Source organism: Rhinatrema bivittatum, chromosome 7, assembly GCF_901001135.1.
Source record: "Rhinatrema bivittatum chromosome 7, aRhiBiv1.1, whole genome shotgun sequence".
Taxonomy (NCBI): domain Eukaryota; kingdom Metazoa; phylum Chordata; class Amphibia; order Gymnophiona; family Rhinatrematidae; genus Rhinatrema; species Rhinatrema bivittatum.
In genome coordinates this window covers 95,161,530-95,188,617 of record NC_042621.1, presented here as the reverse complement: position 1 = coordinate 95,188,617, position 27,088 = coordinate 95,161,530, and the positions used below count along the sequence as shown (strand labels likewise).

At 42.8% G+C, this 27,088-nt stretch overlaps 1 protein-coding gene across 4 annotated transcripts in view; it reads right to left on the bottom strand.

Annotated features, from left to right (window-relative positions):
* Positions 1-27,088, bottom strand: part of CPNE2 (copine 2) — a 455,723-nt gene that overhangs the window by 338,855 nt on the left and 89,780 nt on the right. For all 4 annotated transcript variants that reach the window (XM_029608729.1, XM_029608728.1, XM_029608731.1 and 1 more), the window contains exon 2: positions 15,626-15,822. In XM_029608729.1, the coding sequence (XP_029464589.1) occupies positions 15,626-15,822 (197 nt within the window). The remainder of the gene's footprint in view (positions 1-15,625; positions 15,823-27,088) is intronic.

The following is a 27,088-nucleotide window of genomic DNA, read 5'->3' as shown; positions in this document are numbered from 1 at the left end:
AGTATACAACTCGACAAGACCTACCAGAGATGTTTATAGAGGCACACTCCAAGTTCCCCCTGCAAAAACGACTAGACACATTACCCTAAGAGACCGCGCCACCTCCACAGCTGGCCCCCTTCTGTGGAATTCATTGCCCACAGATCTCAGACTGGAACCTTGCCTCCCAACTTTTAGGAAAAGACTTAAGACTTGGTTATTCAAGCAAGCTTTCCAAGACACAATTTAATGACACAATCCAAGGACACAACCCAAGGACTCCTCAAAACATTCAGCCATTAATCATGCCATTTGTACATAACTTGTAATGTGACTTGTATATCGTTTAACCATTTATTCTTTCCTTTTTCTTCCTCTTCACCAAGTTCTGCCACCCTTGTTAATTGTAACTGTACTTTCGGTCACCTGAGTTCTAGTTTGATGTATTTAATGCATTCCCGTTTCATGTAAACCAGCAAGATATGTTCTCATGATTGCCGGTATATAAAAACCTTAAATAAATAAAATAAATAAATAAAAATGTGACCGGGCAGTGTTCCAGCCGGAGGTCTGGTGAAAGAGAATTCCAATGTGTTGGCCCAGAGGCTGAGATGGCTCTCTTACTTAATGAGGTTTTTAAAAGGGGGACCTGGAGTGTGTCTTTATATGCTGCTCTTACCGGCCTGGATGGTAAGTGCGGTCGGAGAGGGATCTCGAGTTCTAGTGGGGTGATGTTGTAGAGAGCTTTGTGAGTAATGGTGAGAGCTTTGTACAAGATTCTGTATTTGATCGGGAGCCAGTGGAGGTTCATCAGGATGGGAGTAATGTGGTCCCTTTTTTTAGTCCTGGTAAGAATTCTGGCTGCTGCATTTTGCAGCATCTGTAATGGTTTGATAGTAATGGCAGGAAGGCCGATCAGAAGAGAGTTACAGTAATCTACTTTTGAGAAGATGATTGCCTGGAACACAGTGCGGAAGTCATGGAAGTGGAGGAGAGGTCTCAATCGTTTTAATACTTGAAGTTTGAAAAAACAGTCTTTAGTTGTGTTGTTGATGAAACTTTTGAGGCTCAGTTGTTTATCCAAGATGACTCCTAAGTTTCTGACTTGGGGGGAGAAGTTAGGAAGGGTTGTGGAATGCAGGTTGGGCAGTGTGATATTTCCGTCGTGAGAGATGAATAGGAGTTCTGTTTTGTTAGTGTTCAGGATCAAGTTGAGGCTTGATAGAAGGCTGTTAATAGACTTAAGGCAGGTATCCCAGAAGACAAGGGTTTTGTTTAATGATTCAGTGATCGGTAGAAGGATTTGAACATCGTCCGCGTAGAGATAATAAATTAGATTTAGTTTGGAGAGGAGTTGGCAGAGAGGGAGCAGGTAGATGTTGAAGAAGGTTGGGGATAAGGAGGAGCCTTGAGGTACACCCAAGGGAGAGCAGACGGGGTGGGACTCCTTGTTGTTAATTTTGACCTTGTAAGTCCTGTTATGAAGGAACGACCTGAACAAGCTAAGGGCGGTGCCTTTGATGCCAATGTCTGATAACTGATCTAAGAGAAAGGAGTGGTTCACCATGTCAAAAGCCGCAGAAAGGTCGAGGAGAATGAGAAGACAAGGTTGTTTTTTGTCTAGATTCATGAGTATGGTGTCTGTTAATGTGATTAAGAGGGATTCAGTGTTGCGGGATTTCCTGAATCCGTACTGATTAGGATGGAGGATTTTGTTGTTGTTCAAGTAATCTGTGAGTTGCTGATTTACTATTCTTTCCAATATTTTGGCTATGAATGGAAGGTTTGCAATAGGGCGGAAATTGGCTGGGTCGTCCGGTGATAGATTAGGTTTTTTCAGCAACGGTTTTAGGATAGCAAGTTTAAGGGGGTCAGGGACATGGCCCTGAGATAAGGAACAATTTATGATCTCTGCAATATGTTTCGAGATGGTACTAGGTATGGCGATGAGTAGATTGGATGGGATTGTGTCCAAAGGGTGAGATGCAGGTTTGAGCTTTTTGAGAATGATTTCTATCTCCAATGATGAGGTAGGTTCAAAGATTTCAAGTTTAGTATTCGGAGGTGCAGGTGAGATAATGGGGGGCGGAGGGAGTGTTAAATTGTTATTCGTGAGCGGAGCAATGAGGTTTGCGATTTTCTTTTTGAAGTAAGTTGCTATTTCGGTTGCTTTGCTTGCAGCTTGTTCATCAGGAACAGCTGCAGGTGATGGTTTGGTGAGAGAAGACACCAGAGAGAATAAAGCTTTCGGGTCGAAGATGAAATGATGGATTTTTTGAGAATAGAAGTTTCTTTTCATACGGAGGATGGCGATCCTGTATTGGTGCATCGTCGATTTCTAAGCCGTAAGGTTGATTGAAGAAGGGTTTTTGCGCCAAAGGTGTTCTCTACTTCTGAGTTCTCTTTTGATGGTTTTTAGTTCAGGTGTGTACCAAGGTTTTCTGTTGTCTATATTTGATTGTAAGATTTTTGTAGATAGTGGGCAGGTGATGTCTGCCACTTTTTTAGTGATTTTGGACCAGGAAGCCGTGGCCAAGTCTGCGTCTGTGAGGTCGAGCTGTTCTAACTCGGAAGACAGGTGATTGCTGAGGGTGACAGTGTTACATAGCTTCCTGTATTGAATCGTGGTCTTTTGTGTATGCGCAGGGATAGACTGACGGTTTTTCAAAGTAGTGGTGATCAATTTGTGATCCGACCATGGGAATGAAGAACAGACTATGAGCGAAGATGGGGAGAGGCTCTCATTTAAGAATATCAAATCCAAGGTATGTCCTGCTTTGTGAGTGGGTTCATTGATAATTTGTTTGAAGCCCATGAAGTTCAATGAGTTGAGAAATGTGTTGCAGCTAGGTGAATGAGGGGTATCATCCACATGGAGGTTAAAATCTCCCAAGAGGATGGCTGGTTTTTCGGAGTTAATGTGTTTAGCTATGAGTTCTATTAAAGGTGATGAGTCTGATTCCAGGTATCCGGGAGGGGCATAAGTGAGGCCAATTTGTAAGAAGTTGGATTTGAAAATGGCAAGTTCTAATGGGGGGGAGGCGTTTGCCCACTGAAGGGATAGTCTTAGATTTTTATTTGCAGCAAGAAGCAGACCTCCACCTCTTTTCTTAGGTCTGGGGATAGAGAAGAAGTCGTTTGTGTTGAGCGGAAGTTGGTTGATTAGGGCTATATCTTCTGGTTTTAACCAGGTCTCTGTGATGGCACATAAGTCTGGTTGGGCCTCCAAAAGATAATCATGCAGGAGGTGAGTTTTTTTTTAAAGAGATTGGGCATTTAAAAGAGTTAAAGAGAATAGCGTGAGGCCTAGTAGTTGGTTCAGTGGAGAGATCATAATTGGGATTAATCTTTTTTGAATGAGTGAAGGAGAGGAATGGTTTTTTGTTAAGTTTCTCCTGCTATTGTAGATGATAGGGATGGCGCAAGAGATCATGTTTCGCAATAGCAGTAGAGGAGCGTGAGGAGAATGGAGAAGGATTTGTCTGGGAGCGCAGGAACACACAGCAAGAGATTGGGTGGGAGAGACTGCTTATGGTAAAATTAGCTTGAAGTTGCTTAATGCGAATTAGCTTGAAAGATGAGCTTGAAAGAATAACAGTACAATATCTCCGAGCTGCACTAAGGGGCGCACAAAGGGGTGGGCCCCTTTGTCGCGCCCCTTTGGCGCGCGTCGCCGGAACAAGGAGCCCCAATTTAAAGGGCTTTACCTTTTTTTTTTTTTCTTTGTTTTGTCGTCAGTTCCTGTTGGGGCTGCTACCCAACTCCTGGCTTCCGATTGGTGGCAGCGGGTCCCACGTGGTCTGCGGGTCGGATTGCCGGGAGGCTGCGGCTGGGGCTGAGGTGGTCGGCGGGGCTTGGGTCCCGGGCGGGGTGGCGCCGACGAGGTCGAGATGGCCTGCAGGGAGGCAGGTGAGCCGCGGCAAGGGGCTCGCCGGAACAAGGAGCCCCAATTTAAAAGGGCTTTACCTTTTTTTTTTTTCTTTGTTTTGTTGTCAGTTCCTGTTGGGGCTGCTACCCAACTCCTGGCTTCCGATTGGTGGCAGCGGGTCCCACGTGGTCTGCGGGTCGGATCGCCGGGAGGCTGCGGCTGGGGCTGAGGTGGTCGACGGGGCTTGGGTCCCGGGCGGGGCGGCGCCGACGAGGTCGAGATGACCTGCAGGGAGGCAGGTGAGCCGCGGCAAGGGGCTCACCGGAACAAGGAGCCCCAATTTAAGGGCTTTACCTTTTTTTAATTGTTTTAATTGTTTTTTTAATTGTTTTAATGTTCTAGTCTGACCCTATAAGGGTCAGACTAGAACAAAAGCAACTGGACTTAGGAAGGAATGGAATTGGGTTCTACACCTCAAAAACGTTCCACATTACAGACTGACCAAACCTACTGTTTCATCAGGAATCCCTATCCAAACAATAGAGAGACGTGAATGTATAGAAATAACTCCATATCGCAGCTTTGCAAATCTCATCTCTTCCATGGAGGCCAATCTTAGGTGAGCCACCATTGCTGCCAAGACTTAACATACCCAACAAATTGAGACCTGTCTGGTCTTAACAGAAGCCAATTAGATAAAGTCTGTTTGGCAATGGCAATTCCCACTTTGTTGGTGTCAAAAGAAATAAAATCTGATGTACTTCCTATGGGCTTCACTCCTTTTCAGGGAGAAGGCCAAGGCTCTTTTGCAGTCCAAATAGTACAGTGCTTGTGCATCTTGGTAGACATGTGGCCTGGGAAAGAATGTTGAAAGGACAATTGACTTGTTAAGGCACTTAGAGTGGTTCTGTGCATGCATCCTATTATGAAAAAAATTAATATAAGGTGGATAAGTTATTAAAGCCTGGAGCTTACTGACCCTGCAAGCTGGTGTGACCACCACCAAAAGTACATTCCAGTTCAAATACTTTAGGATACATGTGCACAGAGGTTCAAAGGGAGCTTTGACACAGTGGGAGGCATAGTGGGAGGCCTGATGGGAGGCTTCAGATGAAGCCTATATGGATTTGGTCTTACATGATTTGGCAACTATTGAATCTTCCCAAATCAGACCAAAATTACATGTGACTAAGTTAGAATATTCAGCTTTGTATTCCCTTGGTAGTGATTCTTCAGTTGTCATCAAGCAAGCTGATAAAGTTGGAGCAATTGTCATTCAAAACAAACAATATATGCAAGAAGTTTTATCTCAATTGTCAGAAAGTACAAATTATGAAATATTGGATGATGATCCTGTTTCTTCCTTACAAAATATGATATCCAAGTTAGTAGAGGATGGGTGCACACAAGGGTTTTTGACAGCGAAAGAAGTCGCTTTTTTTTTTGACTACAGAGTTTCCCAGAATGCCTACCATCTACATGGTTCCTAAAATTCATAAAAAATGTAGAATCCCCTCCAGGAAGACCCATAGTCACTGCTATTGGGTCAGTTCTGGAGCCTTTGTCTATTTTTGTGGACAAGTTTTTGCAACCATTGTACCTCAAGCTAGATCTTTTATTAAAGATACAAAACGTTTGCTAAGGGTTTTGGATATGATGTCACTTTGGATATTAAATGATTATACATGAGAATTCCACAAAACCAGGCTTTATTGGTTATACTACAAACTTTGGATTCTAGAATTCATCCACAACAGATACCCAGTGAATTATTTATGTCTTTGGCAACGCTGGATCTTCGAGAAAATTAATTTTGTTTTCGATGGCATTTTCTATAAGCAAATTCATGGTATGGCCATGGCTCCAGATTTAGCAAGCCTGTACATGACTTTTTTCGAAGAATTTTTATATCCAGCTCCGAAGTTTCAACATATACCTGTGTGAGTCATATACATTGACAATATTTTTTTCTTGTGGCAATAAGATGAGCCCAGCCTTATCGAGTTCCAGGACTGGATCAATTCTTTGAATGCAAATTTGCATTTTACAATGACATCATATTTTGATTCGATTCATTTTTTAGATATTACCATCTCCAAATGTGAAGACACTTTTCAGACCATATATATATATATATATATATATATATATATAGAAAGCCTACAGACAGAAATACATTGTTACACTTTGAGAGTTTCTATCCATTTTGTTTGAAATCTAATTTACCTGTAGGTCAATTTCTTCAACTATGCTGCTTACGTTCAAACAAGACTGATTTTCTTAAACAAGCGGAAATATTGTTTAGGAAATTTCTGCAGTGTGGACATCCTTTTTCACATATTAAATGGGCGTTCAAAAGAGCTAAACATGCTGAAAGGCAATGGCTCTTATTGGACAGTAATTCACGCGAATCGTCATCACCTATAGTTTGTACACTTTGTTATTCTTCTAAGTCAACTGCTATAGCATTGCTTATACACCGATATTGGTCAATTTTGCAGATACATTCTGTTTTTGCTACAGCACCATTAATCGCCTATACAAGAGGCAGGAATCTACGTGTACTCAATGTGTGATCAAGCCTTGACTGGCCCTTTCTGGTCTGATAACATGGGAATACAATATAAAACTGATGTTTATATTGATTGTTCCACTTCTAATATCATCTATACAATCTGTTGTCCATGTGACAAATTTTATGTTGGACATACCAAACACCCCATGAAAAAACAACTGATAGAACATCGCAGCTGTATTCAAATCTCTAAGTTACAGGCTCCTATGGTACAGCATAACATTCAATTTTCCCATCAATTTAAGGATCTACAGTGGAGGGTTATAGAAAAGGTTCAATTGAACCCGGGGGGGGGGGGGGGGGGGAAGATCCTAGATGGTTTCTTAATCAAAAAGAAAAAAAGTGGATCTTTCTTTTAAATATGGTCCACCCACACGGTCTAGATAATGCTATAGAATGGTACACTCTACTGCAATATTTCATCGCTAAGAGTCTGACCATTGATCCCATTTAAAATGTTTTAACATCATATGACAGCAAGATCTTATTTGAGTGATAGCATGGTTGACTTAAAAGGACGAAACAGGTGCCTTTCAGGTTGCCATTTCCGGCTTAAGAATGCCATTTTACAGTTGAGTGACAGCTCTGGTAATTTAAATAAATGAAGCAGGTGCTTTTCTGGTTGCCATTTCCGGTCAGAAACGCCATCATTGTTAACAAAAATAAAAAAACAAACAAAAAAAAAAAACCTTACATCGATCGATGATTTCATAAAAGAATCCCTTGAAGAAGAGCTAGAGGAGCTTGAAACACGGACCCGTGTCGGGGCTGTAGTTGACATCGGGCAAGATCATCTTGAAAACCAACATTTAACACACAACTATATAAGATAAGCAGATAAGCGCATTAGAATTACTATTGGTAAATGCTGACTTTACTGACGCAAGTCAAGTCATGAAACTATTTTATTTGCAATGAAAAAATTATTGAAAAAATAGTTGTCACGTTGTTTTCACAAATAAGACTGCACCATTGACCAATGATTATATATAAGACTATGCAATGAGTGGTCACACAGGCCGATGATGCCTAGTATGATGGTCAACTAATTCACTGGTGTCTGCTTTCATAATAGAGTTCTATTAGAGGGGAGGAGGAACATTGTGATTATATTTTATCCACCATTGTATCAGAAGCCAGTGAAGCTCTTTTAATACTGGGGTGATATGGTCAAAACGTGAAATGCCAGTAATTATTCAGGCCGCTGAATTTTTAATCATTTGTAATGATTTAATGTATGAGATGAGTAAGCCCAAATATATAGAATTGCAGTAACCTAGGCCAGTGATAACCAAAGATTTCATAACAGTTGTCATGGTCCAGCAGGCTGGCAGGGAGCACACCTGCAGGAGCAGATTCAGGACTGCAGCTTGGCTCCCATTGGCTATAGGTAAACCCACCCTCTTCACCCAACTGTTCATAAGTGCTAGCCAGCAGAGAGCTCTCTGCTGGGATAAGGTCTCCTGAGTGTTTCATTGCTGGGTCTGTACAAGGCTGTGCTGAAACATAGTGAGCTGGATTGGGTCTCTTTCTTCAGATTGCCCAGTAAGGGAGACTGCATCTTTTGGATTACTTTGGTTGGTTTCCTGCAAGTTTAAAATCAGGAACCACATTTCCATATATAGCAGAAAGAAAAATGTATGTGAGCGATGTTCCAAAATGCATGAGCAATCACGCACACACTCAGCTTAGAGGGAACTATGGCGTGGAGTTTCTGTGCAGGGATCTATAGCAGCTTGGTTTGTTTTGTTTTCCTAATAGAAGGCGTATTGGTGTTTTAGGGTATAATGTAATATTTTCAGTGTTGCCTTTTCATAGGTAGGGTAATTACTGTTTGAGTGCTGGCAGTTAATGCTATTTTCGTATGGGAGGTTTACTATATTTCAATTCAGTTTACTCAAAGCTTTCTGAAGACCGAGCCCACACCCAACACCCTTAACAATAAGCTGTAATACCACATGGCCGCAGGTGGCTTTTTTTATAGAGTTTTCTGGTTGATACCATAGTAGTGCATGTAAATAATATACAGGCTGTACATCTTTTTACTTTAGAAGACTGTCCTTTGAATATTCTTTTTCATGTAATATCTGCTATTATAAATTACCCTTGCACCAACCCTGGCTCCACAAGAGAAAGCAGGATTCCCATCTGGAGCTGGGTTAGGGGCTCTCCCTCATCTTGGCCAGGGCTTAAGTTTTTCTTTTTATAAGCCCAGGGAAAAGTATGGATCACTTCTGGTCCCCTTTCCCCTGGAGTAGGTAGGCGGAGTCAAGCCTGGGGAACCATAAAAGCAGCAGACTGTGTAGCATGCAGTCAATGGGAATGACCTGGAGTGGTGGGAGGGTGGTGGAGAAATGGAGGCAAGCTACAGGCACAGGAAGGGAGAGAGTGAGCCAGGAGGACGTACCTGTACAGTGTTGGGGAGGCTTCTGTCTCGAGAGACTGGACTGAGCTGTGAGGAGCATGTAGCTGTGGAACCAGCAAGCAGGGGTAGTTCTATGAGGCAGGGTGAGGCGGCCGCTTCAGGCGGCAAAATTTTGAGGTGGCAGAAAATGTTCCCTCAAAACGTCAGTGCAGCATCTGCCTCACCTCGGTGCCTCATGTTTCAAGAGCGACACACATTTAAAAACAGAGAGGTGCGGCGTGTGCATCCCAGGTCATTGCAGTGCGCAGGCTCACCACTTTATTCTGCCTCGTGCTGCACCACTTTACTAAGCATGCGGCAGGGCTGAAGCTAAGGTGTGACTATTTCCTAGCCTTGATGCTTTGCCTTGCTCAAATTATGCTGGTGCAGTTTGCCGTCAGTACTGTGCACTGTCTGAGTGCTGTCCCGCGGGATATCATGTAAGAAAAAAAATGGTTAAGGCTACGTCTGCATTATTATTTTTAAAAGGTCAGTGGGTAGCATTTCATTGGTCAACTGCTGTTTTCCCTCTGTTGCTCAGCACAGCAATTTGGTGGGGGCCAGAGGAAGGAGCACAGAGAAGGAGGTGGGACCACGACCACAAACTGGACAGGAAAGCTGAGGCAGCAGCAGAACGGCAGGCAGGGAGGTAGCACACAGGTTGAGGCAGGGCAGGTGTTGCAACCGTCCCTTCCCGATGGCTGCACTCCTACCTCTCTCCTTTTGCTCCTCCTCTTGCTGTTAGTAGACGCCTGGCTGCCGCAGCGTCTGTCTGCCATCCTCTCCAGCATCCCTGGACCGGCTTGGGCGCTGCCTCCCGCCATGCTCCATCTGTACCTTAAGGCGCGCGTGTGGCCCTCGCTCTTATTTCCTACTTGGCGCGAACCTCAGGGGCGTCCCCATGTAATAATGTCACGCTGCCCGGATATTTAAAGCCTACGATGTTTGCTAGCCTTTGAGTTAGCAAGGGGAATCTTACGGATGGGATTCACTCTCCGTACCCAGCTACTCTACCTCTCCAATTTCCATTGGACTCTTAACGCTAACGGGGTACCCGCTCCTCGAGGGCCTCACTTGCTTTTCAGGTCACTCCTCGAGGGCCCATGTTCCCTGACTCACTGTCTGCTCTTACCTTCTCTTCTGCATGGAAGGATTCGCTATCTTCAACACCAGTGAGTACTACCATCTCCACCTCCGAGCCTTCCCTGGAACCAGGTACTCGCTCCTCGAGGGCCTGCCTCCGTTCCAGCCCTAGTGCCATCTCCTACGTCATACCGCTGTGTGAGTACATTACCTTCAAGCCTCTCAGCTCTTAGGGATCAGGTACTCGCTCCTCGAGGGCCTGCCTCCGTTCCAGCCCTGGTGCCATCTCCTATGTGGAACCGCTGTGTGAGTACATTACCTTCAAGACTGTCAGCTCTCAGGGATCAGGTACTCGCTCCTCGAGGGCCTGCTCTCCCTATCCTGGGGTTCTCCACACTGGGGCTTTGTGCATATTCCACTGTACTCATTATTCTCAGTTCTTTCCACTACAGCACTGCTACCGGAGGAGTCGCTGTTCCAGCACCTGAGGGATACTAGCCCAGCCGGGCTACTTCAACTACTCATCACTGCCACCTCTGGTGGCTTCATAACATTGTCTAAATAAAGATCAATTTCTGTGTTTGTGTGTCCTCAGCTGAGCCTGACCTGTGGCCCCTCACGGGACTTCCCCCTGTGGGCATGGTCAGCTGCCACAGTGTCCAAGGGTCCACCCAAACCTCACTGATTATAACAGCAGGGCAGGGCTCCGACTGAAGGGGAGCACAGCAGAAGACCTAGTAAAAACAAGGTATTGGTCTGCAGATCCCACTCTTCACAGCAGCTCTGGGGTGAGCTGGTGATAAACTCCCACTGGAACCTCTGCTCTGAATTTAGCCAAACACTCTGGCTCCTCCCTGCTCCTGGAGAGGAGAGAGAGAGAGGACACTCATCTTGGGGGGGGGGGGGGGGGAGGGGAAGAGTAAGGGGAGGGGGGAGTGACAATAATTGTAGAGAGAGAGGAGAAAGACTGGTATGGGGCAAGGGATGGCAGTGACTGGCAAGAGAGAGGAAGAGAGAGACTAGTCTGGGGGGAGGGGCAACTGACTGGTGAAAGCAGGAAATAGATTGGTCTGGGGAGGGGTGACGGTGATTGGTGAGAGAGAGAGAGACTGATCTGCAGGGAGGGATGACAGTGGCTAATGAGAGCGAGAAAGAAACCTTTCTGCAGGGAGGGGAGAGCAAGAGAGAGACTGATCTGGGAAGGAAAGGTAACAGTGACTGGTGAGTGAGCAGTGTTGGCCTTTGGGTAGGATGCGCTGGACCATTGCTGCGGGCAGCGCCAGCATCACCTATCCTGCTGCAGCCCAAAGAAAGGCCCGGTGGGGGCTGCAGCAGACCCCATCCCAACGTGGCCTGAAGATATGTGGAAACCCTGAGAGCATGTGTGGGTGTGTGTGTATATGTGCGAAAGAAGAACGTGTGTGTGTGTGTGTATGTGTGTGAGAGACAGGCTGTGTCACACACACACACATACATGAGTATGTCACGCACATGAAAATGTGTGTGAAGGAGTGAGAGACTGTGTATGTGAGAGAGAGGGAGTATGTGTAAGTATGGGTCTGTGTTTTATTGGTGTTTTGGAAAATTTATAACAGTTTTTTAAATTATTTTGGATGCTCGATCAGATATTTTCAAATATTTATTCTTTTTATTAACCTGGTTTTGCTATTATGATTCATGATTTATATTTCTTGGTTATACTGTTTGATGTTTTTGGTCTCAATGCTAAGTGATACATATGGCATGTAACAGAGCACATCGCCCTGGTTTTTTATTCTAAATTACTTTTGTACTATAATTGTTTTTTTTAATGATGGAAGTGTAAAGTATGGTGTATAGATCAGTGAGATCCTAATATAAAGAAGGAGCAAGGCAGCACTCCAAAATTACAATATCCAATCCACAAGGAGTGCAAAGAAGTTGTAGGTCCAAAGGTTTTTATCATCAAAAGAAATTTATTGAAACTTTTAAGTAGGCAACTCCTATTCTCCAAAACAATGAAGGTAAATAGCTTTTTCAGGGTCCCCCGACACGGACCCCGTGTTTCGCCCGAAGGCTGCGTCGGGAGGAACAAATATAGTTTTGCAATAACTAGAAGAGAACAGCAAAAAATGAATTTTAAAATTAATGGACCAAATTTAAGGGTACAGAGTGTATCTATTAACGCCGGAACACATACCTTGAAAGTAGCTGAGGAATTCACACAGCTAAGACGGCAAGGAGAGCGGGCGGCTTGACAAAAACACAGCGTTTTAAAAGCAGCTGTTTTGGCGCGGTTTTGTGCACCCAATCAGAAAGCGAGTAGATCAGCCAATCAAAAACAAGATATGCCGTATGAAGGTAAACAGTCAAATGATACAGTAATCAAAGCAACAAAACAGATAAATCAAATGGAGTAAGCACAGATGAATCAGATAAAATATTGAGATTGAATATTTAAATAATGAGATTGAGTGGCAATATTTTATCTGATTCATCTGTGCTTACTCCATTTGATTTATCTGTTTTGTTGCTTTGATTACTGTATCATTTGTTCAACCTCAATTGGATCAACCCCCCCCCCCTCCTCCCACGTACCTCCAACAGACCCACCCGCCCTGCCCTACAAGGAACTCTACGCACCCAACCCATCAAATCTTTCAAACTCTCCTCCACCATAAGCAGAGCCTTCTCTCTCGCCGGCCCCACTGTATGGAACTCCTTGCCCCATGACACCCAAATTCAAGAAAAAATTGAAAACCTGGCTTTTCCAGCAAACCTACCCCTTGACACCGCCCAATTCATAAAACCACTCTCTAAATGATTCAGCGACCTATGATTAAGTATGCTCTACGACTAAGAATGCCTTATGACCAACGATTTATGCCTTTCGCTTTTATGACTACTGATGCTTTGTATATAGTTGTTATGTATGTTTATATTTATAGTTTTCACTATTTATTGATCTATTAATTTGAATTACCTACTCCCCCTGTTATCTGTATTGTTATCGGTTATATGTAAGGGCGCTGCCCAAAAGTTTTTTTGTTCTTTGTGAACCGATGCGATGTGCGAACGGCTATCGGTATATAAGAGACTTTAAATAAATAAATAAATAAATAAATAAATAAATAAATAAATAAATAAATAATGATATCCTTAACTCCCTCAGAGCATGGCAATCCACTTTAAACGTAAATAAATTTCCAGGCCATGCTTTTGATTGTTATATTTCCTCCCCCTCCTGGACAGCAAACACGTTCTCTCCATAGTGTATAGTCTCTGAATACCCTGCTCTCACCTTAAGTACACACTTCTTCACATCAGCCGTGCATATAATTTTCTGTCAATACAGCCAGTGATCTACTCCAAACATAAATAACTCACTCTGGTCTTAGTGTCTAACTGTGATTGTAAATAATTCTTCAGGTTATCCTTTTGGTTGAATTGTCTGAACATTTTCTGGCCCCCCCCCCCCCCCCCCATACATGGTCACCCTTTTTGCCTTTATAGCTCTTAGTCGCAATTTCCCAGATCAGTGTTTACTGTAAAGCCTGTTGCTACATTATGTTATATGTAAACCGATGTGATGTTCCCAACGACTGTCGGTATATAAAATTGTTTAAGTACATAAAGTATCTATGTTCAGAGTAAGTTTGTTGTGCATTAATCAAGCCTTCACTGATGATAGGCATAAAGTTCACTGAAGAGAGACCAATACAGCCGTTTCAGGCCAGAGGAGACGAACAAAAAATTGGATATAATTGAGGTACACACCATAATGTACACTGAAACAAGCCAACAATCTGCAGATGAGGGCAAGATATATGTTGAAGAGGGTGGCAGAAAGTGTCAAAACCCTGGGAATGCTGGTATTGATAATATGTAAATAATGTATTCTGTGATTTTGTTTTTGTTTTTTTTAATTGCATTGTATATGTTTTTGTTGTTAGCAGCCTAGGGCTTTGATAGGTGGCATATAAATCTTGAAATAAACAAACCACGTTTTGTGAGACCACAGAGCCGCTGTCAGGATCAGAAACCTCAGCATCAGGTCTTATTTTATGTGCCCTGCCCCCCAACAGGGTTTACCTGACCTTCTTCTGAAGATTTAATATGGGACATTATAATTTTTTTTTAAACAACATGCAGAATCTTGGAAATGTACCACAATGAAAAAATAGGAGGATAAGTACTTCCCATGGATGGAGAATCTCTCTCTAACCAAGGCGTTTAAATATTTGGTAGAAGTTCTAAAATACCTAAGAAACATTCCCTCTAATCAACCAAGCATATTACTTGCCAGTAAAAGAAGATAAAGCATATCATGTTTCCAACTTAGAAGCCCGAGTATTAACTTGCAAATTTTTTCACAAATGGGGCTTTCCACACAAAATGTAAAAATGTGTGTGTGGGGGGGGGGGGGGGGGGTAGAGATTTGATTGGTTTTTCACACAAAGCCTCATTTGTGAAAAATTTGCGAGTTTGTCATTACATGTGAATATTTAAATTCAAAATTAATGAGCTGCTGTTGATGCAAAAGAATGCAAAGCAGCTCATTAATTTTGAGTTTCATGGAAAATTAATTTTGAGTTTCATGGAAAATTATTTATTTCTATTTATAAAAATCTCTATTTTGCCCTTTGAGGGAGTCTATAGGAAACTCCCTCAGACTACCTTAAGGGACCGGGCACAGCTGTCTCGTCGGTCCTCCTTAAGATCCAGACCCACAAGGAATCCTGGGTGAAGGGAGGAGCCCTGGGGAGCAGGCAAGAACCCAGTTTATGTGAAGTCCTACTATGGGTAATGTCGGAGTACTACCAATTCTGCAAGGTGAGCTGCATTTGTTTTCTGTTTTGTTTTCTCACCGTAAATACATTTACACCTAAGGAAACAGCCAGTCTACCTCCTTATTCCTCTTCGCTGTTTCCCTAAGCCACAACTGGCCATGTTACCACATGCCCACTTACCAGAATTTCTATTCTGGGTGGATAGCAACAAGTTAAACAGGATAAAACAACAAAAAACAAATCAATCAATAAAACCATATCCCGAATGTCTTTACACACCGGGTTTCACAAAAAAGATAACTTACAGCTCAGTGATGTATGGTTATCTTTTTCCTGCCAGGCCCTGTAACAGAATTGCGTGCGCAGTTTTTCTACAGAGCTCATTTCCATCTGTAGAAAAATTGCACACAAAAATTGACAATAACCCACAGGTTAGTACATCGGCACTTTTATAATTTGATTATTATGCACTTAAAAATAATACCCAGAGAAGAACATTCTAGAACTAGATAATGAAAACGTGTCCAGTAGTAATATAATAATTTACCTTTAAGTGCAAACTTTCAAAATTCTGAGAACTTCTTCATGGGAACAGTCATGTTTGGAATGAAGTTACAAATTATTTCATACTCAGTGGTATCCAACTGATACCAGTAGTGTATGTGATGTCTTTTTTGACAGGATAGCCAATATGGACTAATCAGATCCATGACTTTATACCCCTTTCAGGGTGCATGGGCTTTCCTCAAAGTAAAAGTAACTTTTTTAATTGACAAAGGATGAGTGTTGCTACCTAAATGTGTATTTTTTTTTAAATACAACAAAATACAAACAGTTGAATATTCTTTTAACAGAGATTTTTATTGGTTGACCTACGTTTTCCAGAAATTACCTAGAATAAAAAAGTGCATCATCCCAACTCATGTTGTAAAAGGCTTTCTACTTACCTCAGACCATTTTCCATTGATTTCCAAAAACAAGACACAGAATGGATCTGATTTGGACGTGACATCCCTGTCCAATAGGTTTTGGCAGTACACAGATAGTTCCACCCTGCAGACGCAGTACTGGGAGCCGACAGGCCCAGAAGGCGTGGGGCTTAGTGTATATGCCATGGATTCTGGCAACAACAGTTCCAGGCAATCTGCAAAACAGAAGGAAATTGCAGAAATGCTAATGAAGTGGAGGACGTGAACAGTGCACTTTGAACCAGCCTTACATCAGCAACAATTCATGCATCTTACGTCACCTACAGCAACAATACTACAGTTGGTTATTTCAATTGAAACTGCTACATGTGTCACCAGTTTACTGTGCTGATTCACTGTGTTACCCTGCATCCCCTACTGTAATGTATGGAGCAGAGCACTGCTTATGTCAGAAGGCTGAAAAATATAAATGACATTTATGGAATTCTCTTTTTTTTGGGGGACCAGTAGTTCCTTTTTCTTTCCGCTCAGTTGAAGTAGGTCTGGAATCTGGCGCCATGGGCCCACATTCACAGCCACCTGGGGGATTTTCTCCCCATGTTTAATAAGCTTCCCCCTGTCACTGTTCCTTGTCCGAGACTAACAGCCCATGCAATCAGAGCTCCTTCCGGATCCCTGCATCGTGGGGTTTAAAATCCGTCACCAGATATCCCGTTAACAAACGTCCACGGGTCCTTCCCCCACCCCCCCCCTTCCCTCTTTATGGGCTGTGAATGCAGTTTCTGCAGCCTCCCCAGCTGACCCCCGAGATGCGAAAGATACAATCTGGGAATCGAACCAGGGAAGCGTTGCCTGGCAGTGCACGGTGGTACGCCCACTAAACCATCCGGCCAGCATGATGGAAATTCTTCTATGCCACTGACCAGAATGTTCATTTCAAAATCAAAAGACAGAAAAGTTATTCCAATAGTTATCCCCATGTTTACATTTCATGCGCTCCCACCACCCTTCTGTCGCCCCTGAAAATCCATTGCTTTCCAAGAAGTCTTCTTTTGGGTCCCTGAGCCCTTACCCAATTTTAAGCTATGCCATTTTTAACATGCTTTTAAAACTTTTGGATGGAAACCAGACACCTTCCATGTCTGTTTCTTTTTGCATTGATCATGTAATCTCATGTGCCTCTTTCTCTCTCTCTCTCTATATCTATATCTACACATACACACACACAAACACATATTAACAGCATTTTATAAATATTAGTGAACACCCCTGAGCTGTACAGTTCTGGCTTCTATGATTAGAGGCTCTCATGACACAGACTTCAAATGCTGTATGTATACACTTTAGCAAAATGTATGCTGACCGATAATTTGGCACATCCCACAGGTAATCTTCAGAGGCAGCCCTGCCCTTTATTAGCCTAAAGCACTGCATCGCAGTATTAATGCAGATGCTATTTTTATGTCATTCCTCATTAAGTGTAGACAGTTTATCCAACAGTTCTCGAACTAATAGCACAGTACCCTAAGCTTGATGTGTGGTCAGCTAACCACAGCACAAGTATGATTGTATCACTGATGAGTTATATCGTCCACACGCTCATGGAAAAACTGAAGTCACCATCCCAGCTAGGATAATGGCCTGTCCCACACTGCATTCTGAGAGCTCTGCATGCAGTGCAGTCACCTGGCTCTGTGGTGTTGCATTTTTTTATACTACTTGATACTATCGAACCACAGCCCCATAAGCGTGTCAGTATATTTTTGCTCAGTTCACTTAACGTTTTTGATTGGTTGGGCGACGTTCAACATGAAAGCCAGATTGTACCATTTTGTGATGCATAATAGTTTAACTGGAAACATATTAAAAATAACAGACGTGTTTTGTCTGATCACTCATGTTTTCTTAAAATGCTACACAACTTACAAATTCTGCCAGGGGTATGTAAACTTATGATCACAACTGTATATTTAGCATCACATCTCTCATTGACAATGACTTTTGGGATTAAGATGCTGAAGCATGGGACACCGGAGCCTGAGAGCTCTGTGTTGCATTCCTTAACCTTGTCCCTCCACAGGGGGCTCCAAGGCTCCTAAGATTTAGAGTTGGCCTCCAACTCTGGAGTTCCCAGTACCGTCGAAACATTTGGCAATGAAAGAGTTCATGGTCAGGCACATTTTCCCTGCATCCAGTTAGGTTGATTGGAATGATGAATGTGTGCACTGGATAGTTAGATCAATATCAATATCAACAACATTAATTTCTCATTAATGATGTGCTTGCCCAGGAAGATCTGGGTGGACATTCTGTTTTCGTTACTTTATTTCTTATTGTTATTCTACCAACATGCATATTCGAAATTGGGTTTGAAACTCTGGGTTAACTGGAAAACGGTACAGACATCAACACATTTGATATTGTTTATTATTATTTTGTTCTCATTTTCACAAGCATACATGTTTTCTTCTCTTCGCTGTACTCAGCAATAAGATAACTACCAATGTTTTGCAGGTATTTTACATTGTATGTCTTTATGGGCGAGGTACAGAAAAGCTAATGTTAGGAATTACTAGGAAAGAAATGGAAAATAAAATTGAGAATGTCATACTATTTCTGTATTGCTCCATGCAGGGACCGCACTTAGTATTATGTGGAAAAGGTACAGAGAAGGGCGACCAAAATGATAAAGGGGATGGAACGGCTTCTCTATGAGAGAAGCTAAAGAGGTTAGGGCTATTCAACTTGGAGAAGAGACAGCTGAGGAGGGATATGACAGAAGTCTATAAAATTATTAGTGGTGTAGAATGGGTAAGTATGAATCAGTTATTTATTCTTTCAAACAATACAAAAACTAGGGAACACACCATGAAATTAGTAAGTGGCACATTTAAAACAAATCTGAGAAAATTCTCTCTCACTCACTGCACAATTAAGCTCTGGAATTTGTTGCTGGAGGATGTAACAACAGCAGCCGGCATAGCTGGATTTAAAAAAAAGGTTTGAACAGGTTCTTGGAGGAAAGGCCTATAAACTGTTTTTAACCAGAAGACTTGGGTAAAGCCACTACTTATCCCTGGGCATTAGCATCATGGAATCTATCTGTTTGGGATCCTGCCAGGTACTTGTGGCCTGGATTGGCTTCTGCTGTATTCAGTGCAACTGGTTCTGAAGTGTTAACCACTGACGTGAAAGCAGGGAAACCTAGGAGTTTGGCCTGGGTGTTTCAGAAGCTGATTTGCCCTGGCCCTGCAGAAGGATCCTCTTTTTACCTATCTTTATTTTCTGTGACTCAGACTCCTTTGGTTGCTGTCTTTTCCAGTTTATTCACAATAAGACTCTGATTACCTGTTTTACTTTTAATAAAGTTTGGACTTGAAGAAGCCACCTCATCTGTGAGGTAAAGACCAAAGTTAAGCTATCTGCATAGTTGCACATAGTAAATCTGTAGCTAGGTCAGAATAGTAATGACTTAGCTAAAACCTATGGAGAAATATTAAAAATCCAGGTTTGCACTGCTAAATCCCAAACTTAACTGGGCTAATCCTTCTGAATATCAGCCCCTCACTATTTAAATTCGATGGTATATAAAAGCCACAAATGAGTCTCAAAATCCAAGCAGAGTATCACTATTATATGTAATGAAACTATGGTGATTTCAAAGAAGATATACGAAAACCTTGCCAGTTTACATCAGTGCTATGATTTCCTGTAAATATTAATAAAATAGAAGCAGAATTAATTTCAGATAGTCCAACTGAAAGGAAACATTTCATACAAATAGACAATATAGAAGAGCTGTGGACAATTTGGTGAGGCACACAGGCGGAGGGAATAGGGTTGCTCACTTGGGCCCTGCCTTGCCCAAGTTTACCTGGCATTAAGGGGATTATCTTTCTCTTGGCAGGTTCCCCAACCAGTGGATGCCAGCACCGTGCAGCTGCCTCCACTCTCTCACAGTCCAGAGTCTCATGAGATCAGACTAAAAGTGGAGGAAACCACACAGTGCAGGCATCAGCTGCTTAGGGGGACCTTCTGACAGACTGAAGATCAGCAGAACAAGCCAGAAAGGTATCGCTTGCTGGCCGAGAAGGGTAGTGGTGGAGGTAGAGGCAGGCAGGCTGGATTTGGGGAGTGGGGGTGGAGACCAGCAAGCTTGTTAAGGGAGGGGATGGTGGTAGAGACTGGCAGACTTGTTGGGGGGGGGGTGGGGGGAAGCCAGTAGGTTTGTTGAAGAGGTGTAATGGTGGAGGCTAGCAGGTTTGTTGAGGGGGGCTGGTTGTGCTAGAGGCTGGCAAGATTTTTGAGGTGGATGGTGCTGGAGGCTGGCAGGCTTATTGGAGAGGTGTGGAGGTAGAGGCCAGCAGGCTTGTTAGGACAGAGGAGGATTGGAGGCAAGCAGGTTGCCTGGCCTATATGGGCTCAACTCCCATCCACCCTCTTTCTTCTCCCCATCCCAGTCCTCTCCTTAATCTTCCCTTATCACTATTCCGCTCACAATCTTGGTTCTCTCATCCCCTCTGTCTCTTCTCGCTATCCTTGCTCCTCTGGTGGGGCTGGAAGAGAAGCAGAGAGAGAGAGGGATGGAGACAGGGAGAAAAAGGAGGGGGAAGTTGCACTCTAGACTGGGGAAAAAGGCAGGGAAGTAGAGCAAGGGGGGCAGGATGTGCTATGTTGGGGCTGCCATGCCTCCAACACCATCTGCTAGCATGTAGGGATCTGTAGCAGTCTGGTTTGTTTTCCCAATATATGTATTGGTATTTTATGACCTGTTGCAATATTTGCAGTGGTGTTGTGAGTTAGCGCTGCTACAGTTATGACAAATTTGCAACATATGTGCTGAATTTATTATTTTTTTTGCAGGAAATTGTATTATTTCACAATGTGCCTGGTAGTAGGAATGTGCATTCTGTTGAAACATAACAAATAAGACCCTATTTGTGGCTCCCCTCCCCCAGAATGAATGAAGGGATCCCATGAATAAAACAAATTATTTATCCCATTCATTTATGTTTCCCATTCATTTATATGGCCCATAGAAGTTTACAGCTCTGCAAGTAACCATAGCAACCAGTCCTTTCCTGTGTGACCTGACTGCCTTGTCAGGGAAACCACAAACATGACAAATCACAGTGAAGTATTTTTCTAAAGTAGCCTATCACTATCTAGATCAAGTGACGAGGACCCACTCCCATCATATGGTCTCAGCATATGCAAAATATACTGCATTTCCTTTCTAGCTTTGGTCAGAGAAGGACATGTACTTAAGTTTTCTTGGAGTTTAAAAAAAACTTTTTGGAATTTTAGCAGTGGCACTGGTGTAAAAAAAAAAAAAAAAAGGTCTGCTTCTAAGCTGTGCTGCACTGCTTTCATTCACTGTTTCAGTCACCAGTGAAAGACAGGCAGTGGTACTTGTTACTGATTCTTCTCTTTACTGGAGGAGAGTATGGGTGTGGATGTGGAGAGTAGTGATAGAGATTTTTTTGTGTTTGACTGGGCACCAGTGAGGTGACTAAGCAGTGCACAGAGACTGAAGTGAAGAGTCTATACCAGGTTACCTGTTTTTTTGGTTGGTATTTTTTTGTTTGTGGAGCGTCAGCACAGCACACATACACACACAGTCAGTGCAGTGTATGTGTATCAGACAATTCTCCTCACACACTGTAGAATGGTATTATGAATGGGGTTACAGTTACAATACTAATAAATAAAAAATCATTTACAATATTCAAAACACCCAGTAGGCAGTGCACTAAACTGAACAAATTCCATCATGTCAGGGAAAGACAATGTTGCATGGGCAGCAATAAAAAAAAAAGGCAGTCTTGCACCTAAACCGAAGAGGGACACAAGTCCAGAATGGCAGGAGAGGAAGGCAGCTCCAAGCAGAAGAAATTGAAATTTGGATAGGATCTGCCACCATCTGCTCCTCTCCTTATTTTGGAGAAGAGGGAAACAGTGGGAGAGCCATCCAAAACTGATATTATCAGAGAAACAGGGGTAAACAGAAGAGCAATGCCCAAAACCAGCAACTGTGCTCTTTAGTTACCACTGCTGAAGCATTGAAGGCAGTATTTGCATCAACTGATTCTGAAGAAGAATCCTGTGTAAAATTACCTGAATCATAAATTGAAGAGTTACTAGCTGAAGAAAATTTGGAGGATTAATTAGTAGCATTTTAGCCTCCTCTTCATTGATAGCGGAAACTATGGATGGTGAGGAAAAGCAGGCAGGACAGGTACAGTGTATGAGAGATGCCCCTGGCATTGTTACTTAGGGTCTACCTTCTACCTCAACTCTAGTCCCATCATCAGCTCCCAAGGATGTAGAGAAGAACCTGGAGTACTATGTTCAGTTCTGGAGACCGTATCTCCAAAGAGACAGAGACAAGATGGAAGCGGTCCAGAGAAGGGCGACCAGAAAGGTGGAGGGTCTTCATCGAATGACTTATGAGAAGAAATTGAAGAATCTAAATATGTACACCCTGGAAGAAAGGAGGAGCAGGGGTGATATGATTCAAACTTTCAGATACTTGAAAGGTTTTAACAATCCAAAGACAACGACAAACCTTTTCTGTCAGAAAAAAATCAGCAGAACCAGGGGTCAAGAGTTGAAGCTCCAAGGAGGAAGACTCAGAACCGTCAGGAAGTATTTCTTCACGGAGAGGGTGGTGGATGCCTGGAATGCCCTTCCGGAGGAAGTGGTGAAGACCAGAACTGTGAAGGACTTCAAAGGGGCGTGGGATAAACACTGTGGATCCATCAAGTCTAGAGGATGTGAATGAAGAGTGGGTGGTTCACGGGAATGACGGCTACTGCCTGGAGATTATACCCTTATTCAATAAACATACACACAGTTAATGCGACTTCAACATTGCTCTAAGCTTCAACGGCAAGAGGAAGTGTGGAAAAAAAGGTTTTGCATTCACAAAAAGTGGGGAGTAGCTTGCTTGTTACAGCGGTTACTACCCCAAACTAAATAAGCCAGATACTTTAATTTCAATGCATATCCAGCATAGCTCTCTGCTTCTACGGCAGGGGAGAAAGTCTGATACTTCACGCATATCCAACATAGCTCTCTGCTTCTACGGCAGGGGAGAAAGTCTGATACTTCACTTTCAACACACATCCAGCATAGCTCTCTGCTTCAACGGCTGGGGGAACGTAGAAAGGTGGATCTATATACAGACAATAACCAACAAGGACTGAGTTACATAGTCTGGGTAAACAAAGGCATGGGTGTAGCTTGCTTATTGCGGCGGTTACTACCCCTAACTATGGTAGATATTCATTTGGATGCAGTTCCAACACTGCTCTCTACATTAATGGTGCGGGTGGAAGGGAAATAGAACCAAAAGGTTACTAAGAGCCAAGAGTAACAGAAGTATGAGAGAAATTTAAAAAAAAAAGTGCATAGCTTGCTGGGTAGACTGGATGGGCCGTTTGGTCTTCTTCTGCCGTCATTTCTATGTTTCTATGTAAGAAATCGCAAATGAAATCCCTGATCTGGAGGCACTGCAAAGTGTAATCACTGTGTGAAGGATATCGGTTAAGGCAAGAAAATTGGACATCTCAAAAATACCTGGAGGAGCACCTGCTAGCATTGGCATCAGAGGATGGTGCCAGTACTAGCTTGAGGGCTTCTGCCACTCCAGGTAAAAGCCAGAGAAAAGGGAGCCGTGGGATAGCTTGGGGAAAGACTTTTCCCCAAGCTATCCCATGGCCTCTTCCAAAAATCAGGTGGCAGGCCAACATCCAAAACGACACTACCCTAGGGCAAGACGCAGACAGAAGCAAAAGTTGTAATGAGACGCATTGGGGAAATGATTGCACCAATGACCAGCCCCTGCGAGTATTTGAGAACATGGATTTTTAAGTGTTTGCTGCACGTGTTAGCCCTCAATTACAAAGTCCCCTCCAAGACTACATTTAGTAGGAAAGTCATTCCCAACCTGTACAACCCGTGCCACAGCCACATTCAGAAGCAGCTGGCTAAAGCAGAGGGGAGCACTGTGCAGTTCACCAGCAATATCTGGACTGCCACAAATACAATGCACACTTATCTCTCCCTGATGGCACACTGGTGAGATCTGGCTGAGGCAGGGTTAGGCAGCAGTTCTAGCAAGGATAGAGGATCAGGGTCCAGGTGAGCTTTGCTTCGCACCCAGTTGATGTATAGCCCCCATACCTCGGCCAATATTCTATCAGCCATAAGACTGATGCTGGAGGATTGACAGATAGACCAGAGAGCCAAGAGTCTAAATGTGGGTTTCTTAGTGACAGACAATGGTTCAAATACGTAAAGGCAATAGAAGATGTGTGCTTTCAGGGTATCACTTGTTTTCCACACGTTACATCCGGCCCTGAAGGATGCCCTGGGGCTAGGGTCTAAGGACCACTGGAATGTAAGCCTGCAAAAGCTGATAGAGAAAAGCAGGAAAATAGCAGGGTATTTCCATCAAAACATGAAGGCAGGGCAGCTTGTCCATGAAAAGCAGGTACAATTCAGGATGCCTCAGAAGCATATAATTTACGATGTTGAATCAGCACCCGCTGAACTTCCAACTACATGATGCTGCAGAGGTTAGTGGAGCAGCAGGCACGCTTTCATGATCTGTCTCTGAAAACAGAGATAGGTGTGGGTTGCCCCTCGGGGCATCATGACTGGGTAGTGATGAGGCAGCTGGTACAAATCCTGAAGCCCTCCAAGGATACTATGGAAGGCCTGAGCTCCAGAGGCACCACCCTAGATGGGGCTCTCTCTATGTTAAATATTCTGGAGGAAAAGTTAGAGGGCTTCCAAGAGGTAGAGGGAATGGAAGCAGAGTTGTTGTAGTTTCTGGACTCCTTACAGCAGCAGATGCAAGCAAGATTGAAATATGCCATGCCCCAGATTTGCCACTTTTAGGCTTTTACTGCTACTGTACTACCTACCTGCCATGCTTCAGATAAAACCACTTTAAAGGGCCTTGCTGCTGCTGCTGCCGCTCTGCCTACCTGCCATGCCCTCTATGTACCACCATAGAGGCCTTACTGCTACTATTTATGTTTTTCACATACCGACATTCAACTAAAGCCATCATGTCGGGTTACATATAACAAAAATTAGAGAGGTTACATTGTAATAGAAAGTAAAATAGAAAATAATAAAACAGAGAAGGAGAAATAAAAAGAGTGATAAGTAAGTTAGAATTAGGTGTTAATTCTTCTTATGTTATACATGCTTTTTGAAAAAGCCGCGTTTTTAGATTCTTTTTAAAAGTTTGTGAGGATGATTCCATTGGAAGGGTATTCCATATATATACTCTGCCTATCTGCTATGCCCCTTATACCACCCTTAGGGGTCTTGCTGCTACTGATCTGTCCATCTGCCATGCACCTTATATACCACCCTTAGGGCTCTTGCTGTCACATACCTACCTGCTACGCTCTTTGTATCACCCTAGGAGTCTCACTGCTACTGCTCTGCCTACCTGCCATGCCCCCGAACTTCCACCTTAGCAGTCTTGTTCCTATCATCCCCACCACCCCCATCACCAGGCCAAACCAGAAGTGTTGCAGGCTATGATGGGGTTTCAGTTTTTCTCTGTATGCTTACTTCTAATTTATGGCCTTTTATTCTGTATTAGGTAAGGATTAATCTGTGCTCTGCATTTTTCACAGTGGTGAGGGATTCTGCTAACTAGCATGTAAGTTCTGCAATCTGGCTTGTTTTTCCAATAGGAAGTGTATAGTGCTCTATGTTGCCTTTTCATAGGAAAGGTAGTTGCTGTTTGAGTCCTGGATGTTAGGGCTTTTATGGTATGTCAGGTATATTATATAGCATCTAAGTGTCTTTTTAGCAGGTTTTTAATCTTATTTCACAAAGTGTCTGGCAAGGGAGGGATTTTGATGTGCTGTTACTGAGCGCATACCAGAATTGGACAATTTTTTTTTTGTATGGCAAGCTGAAAGGGGAAACTTCCTAACTCTGCTCTGCATAAACTCCAGAGGTCAGAACATCTTGAGGTTGACAGTGAGATGCACAAAAGTTTGTCTGTATCAAAAAACCTTATGTGGCATTTCAGTCCCAGATTTCTCACTGATGAAAAAATAAAATGTAATAACTTTTTTTTTTACAAGCAGTTATTGAAATGAAATAATATCTTACCTTTCTTTTGCAACATTTTAAATAAAATATCTACAAATTTGTTTAGTACAACTGCTAAACGTAGTGTGCACTGTTTCACGCATGTGAGCATCATCATCTGTTCAGGTGTATCATGATGGCAAAAAGGTTGAGAACCACTGCTATATGATATATTCAAAGAAAGTATGTAAAAAAAAAAGACTAATTGCAAACAAAGTTAAGAAATCAAAGGTAGGATCAAAGGACAGATATAGATTTGGTTTTTTGGGGGGGGGTGCAAACCTGGGAGTATGTGCATACTGTAACCGATGGGCTCCAAACTGAAGGCAACTCCACGGAGCCGAAGAAAAACCGTTCCCATAACTGAGCCAGCAGGCAAAGAAAATGATCTTAACTTAGTTGGTTATTATCTATCCTCTGCTTAGCTCGGGCAGATCTGAACATGAACACTACGAAATCTGATCAATTTTAATCCAGAAAAGTATCTATATTGAAAAGTGTACAAAATGTACGATACGGTGCTGTAAAGAAACCTACAATTTCTCATTCTTCCAAGTCAGCATTTACAGGGAAGCATACATATTGGACTTTTCTTTTAGACATGTTTTCCATTTGATAAACCCTCTCAAAGAAGGTCCTTTATGTACAGCAGAAATGCATGCATCCCAGATTAAAGGGGGGCAGAATATGGCATTGCATTATAAAGATCTCATCTTTGGCCACCAAGTCAGCACTCTTTCCTTGTTTTGTTAACCCTCTCGTTGTCCCTCAGGCACGCAATGATTTATACTTTGTGTTTATGTAAAAACATAGAAACATGCAATATGATGGCAAATAGGGTCTGTGAGGTGCATTTCGTCTGCCCAATTGCATTCCTGCTACAATGTCACAGACCCCCAGCTGATCTCTGGCTTTCCCCTCACTTCTTCATAAATAAGAATCATCTGTGCTCATCCCGTGCTTTCTTAAATTCCACATGCCATATCATTTTCACACTTTCCATAGAAAAACAAATTGCACTGAACACATAGTATGAAGAAATACTGATTGAACAGACATTACATTTTCATATCTGAAATACAGCGGTAAGAACCATTATGACTTTACTGTATTTTGCCCAATTAAAAAAATGAGCAAATGGGGTTTGTTTGTTGTTACTGAAATCTATGCAGTACATTTTACCAAAGGATGGGTAAACCGTACACGTTGTTAAAACTCTATTTTCAAGGGCCACAAACAGGTTTGGTTTTTGGACTAACAACTATGGGATATTCTGAAGTTTATTCATATGCAGCAGCTCTAGTTTATTGTGAGCTTTGGTTGTCCATAAAACCAGGCCTGTGTGCAGCCCCC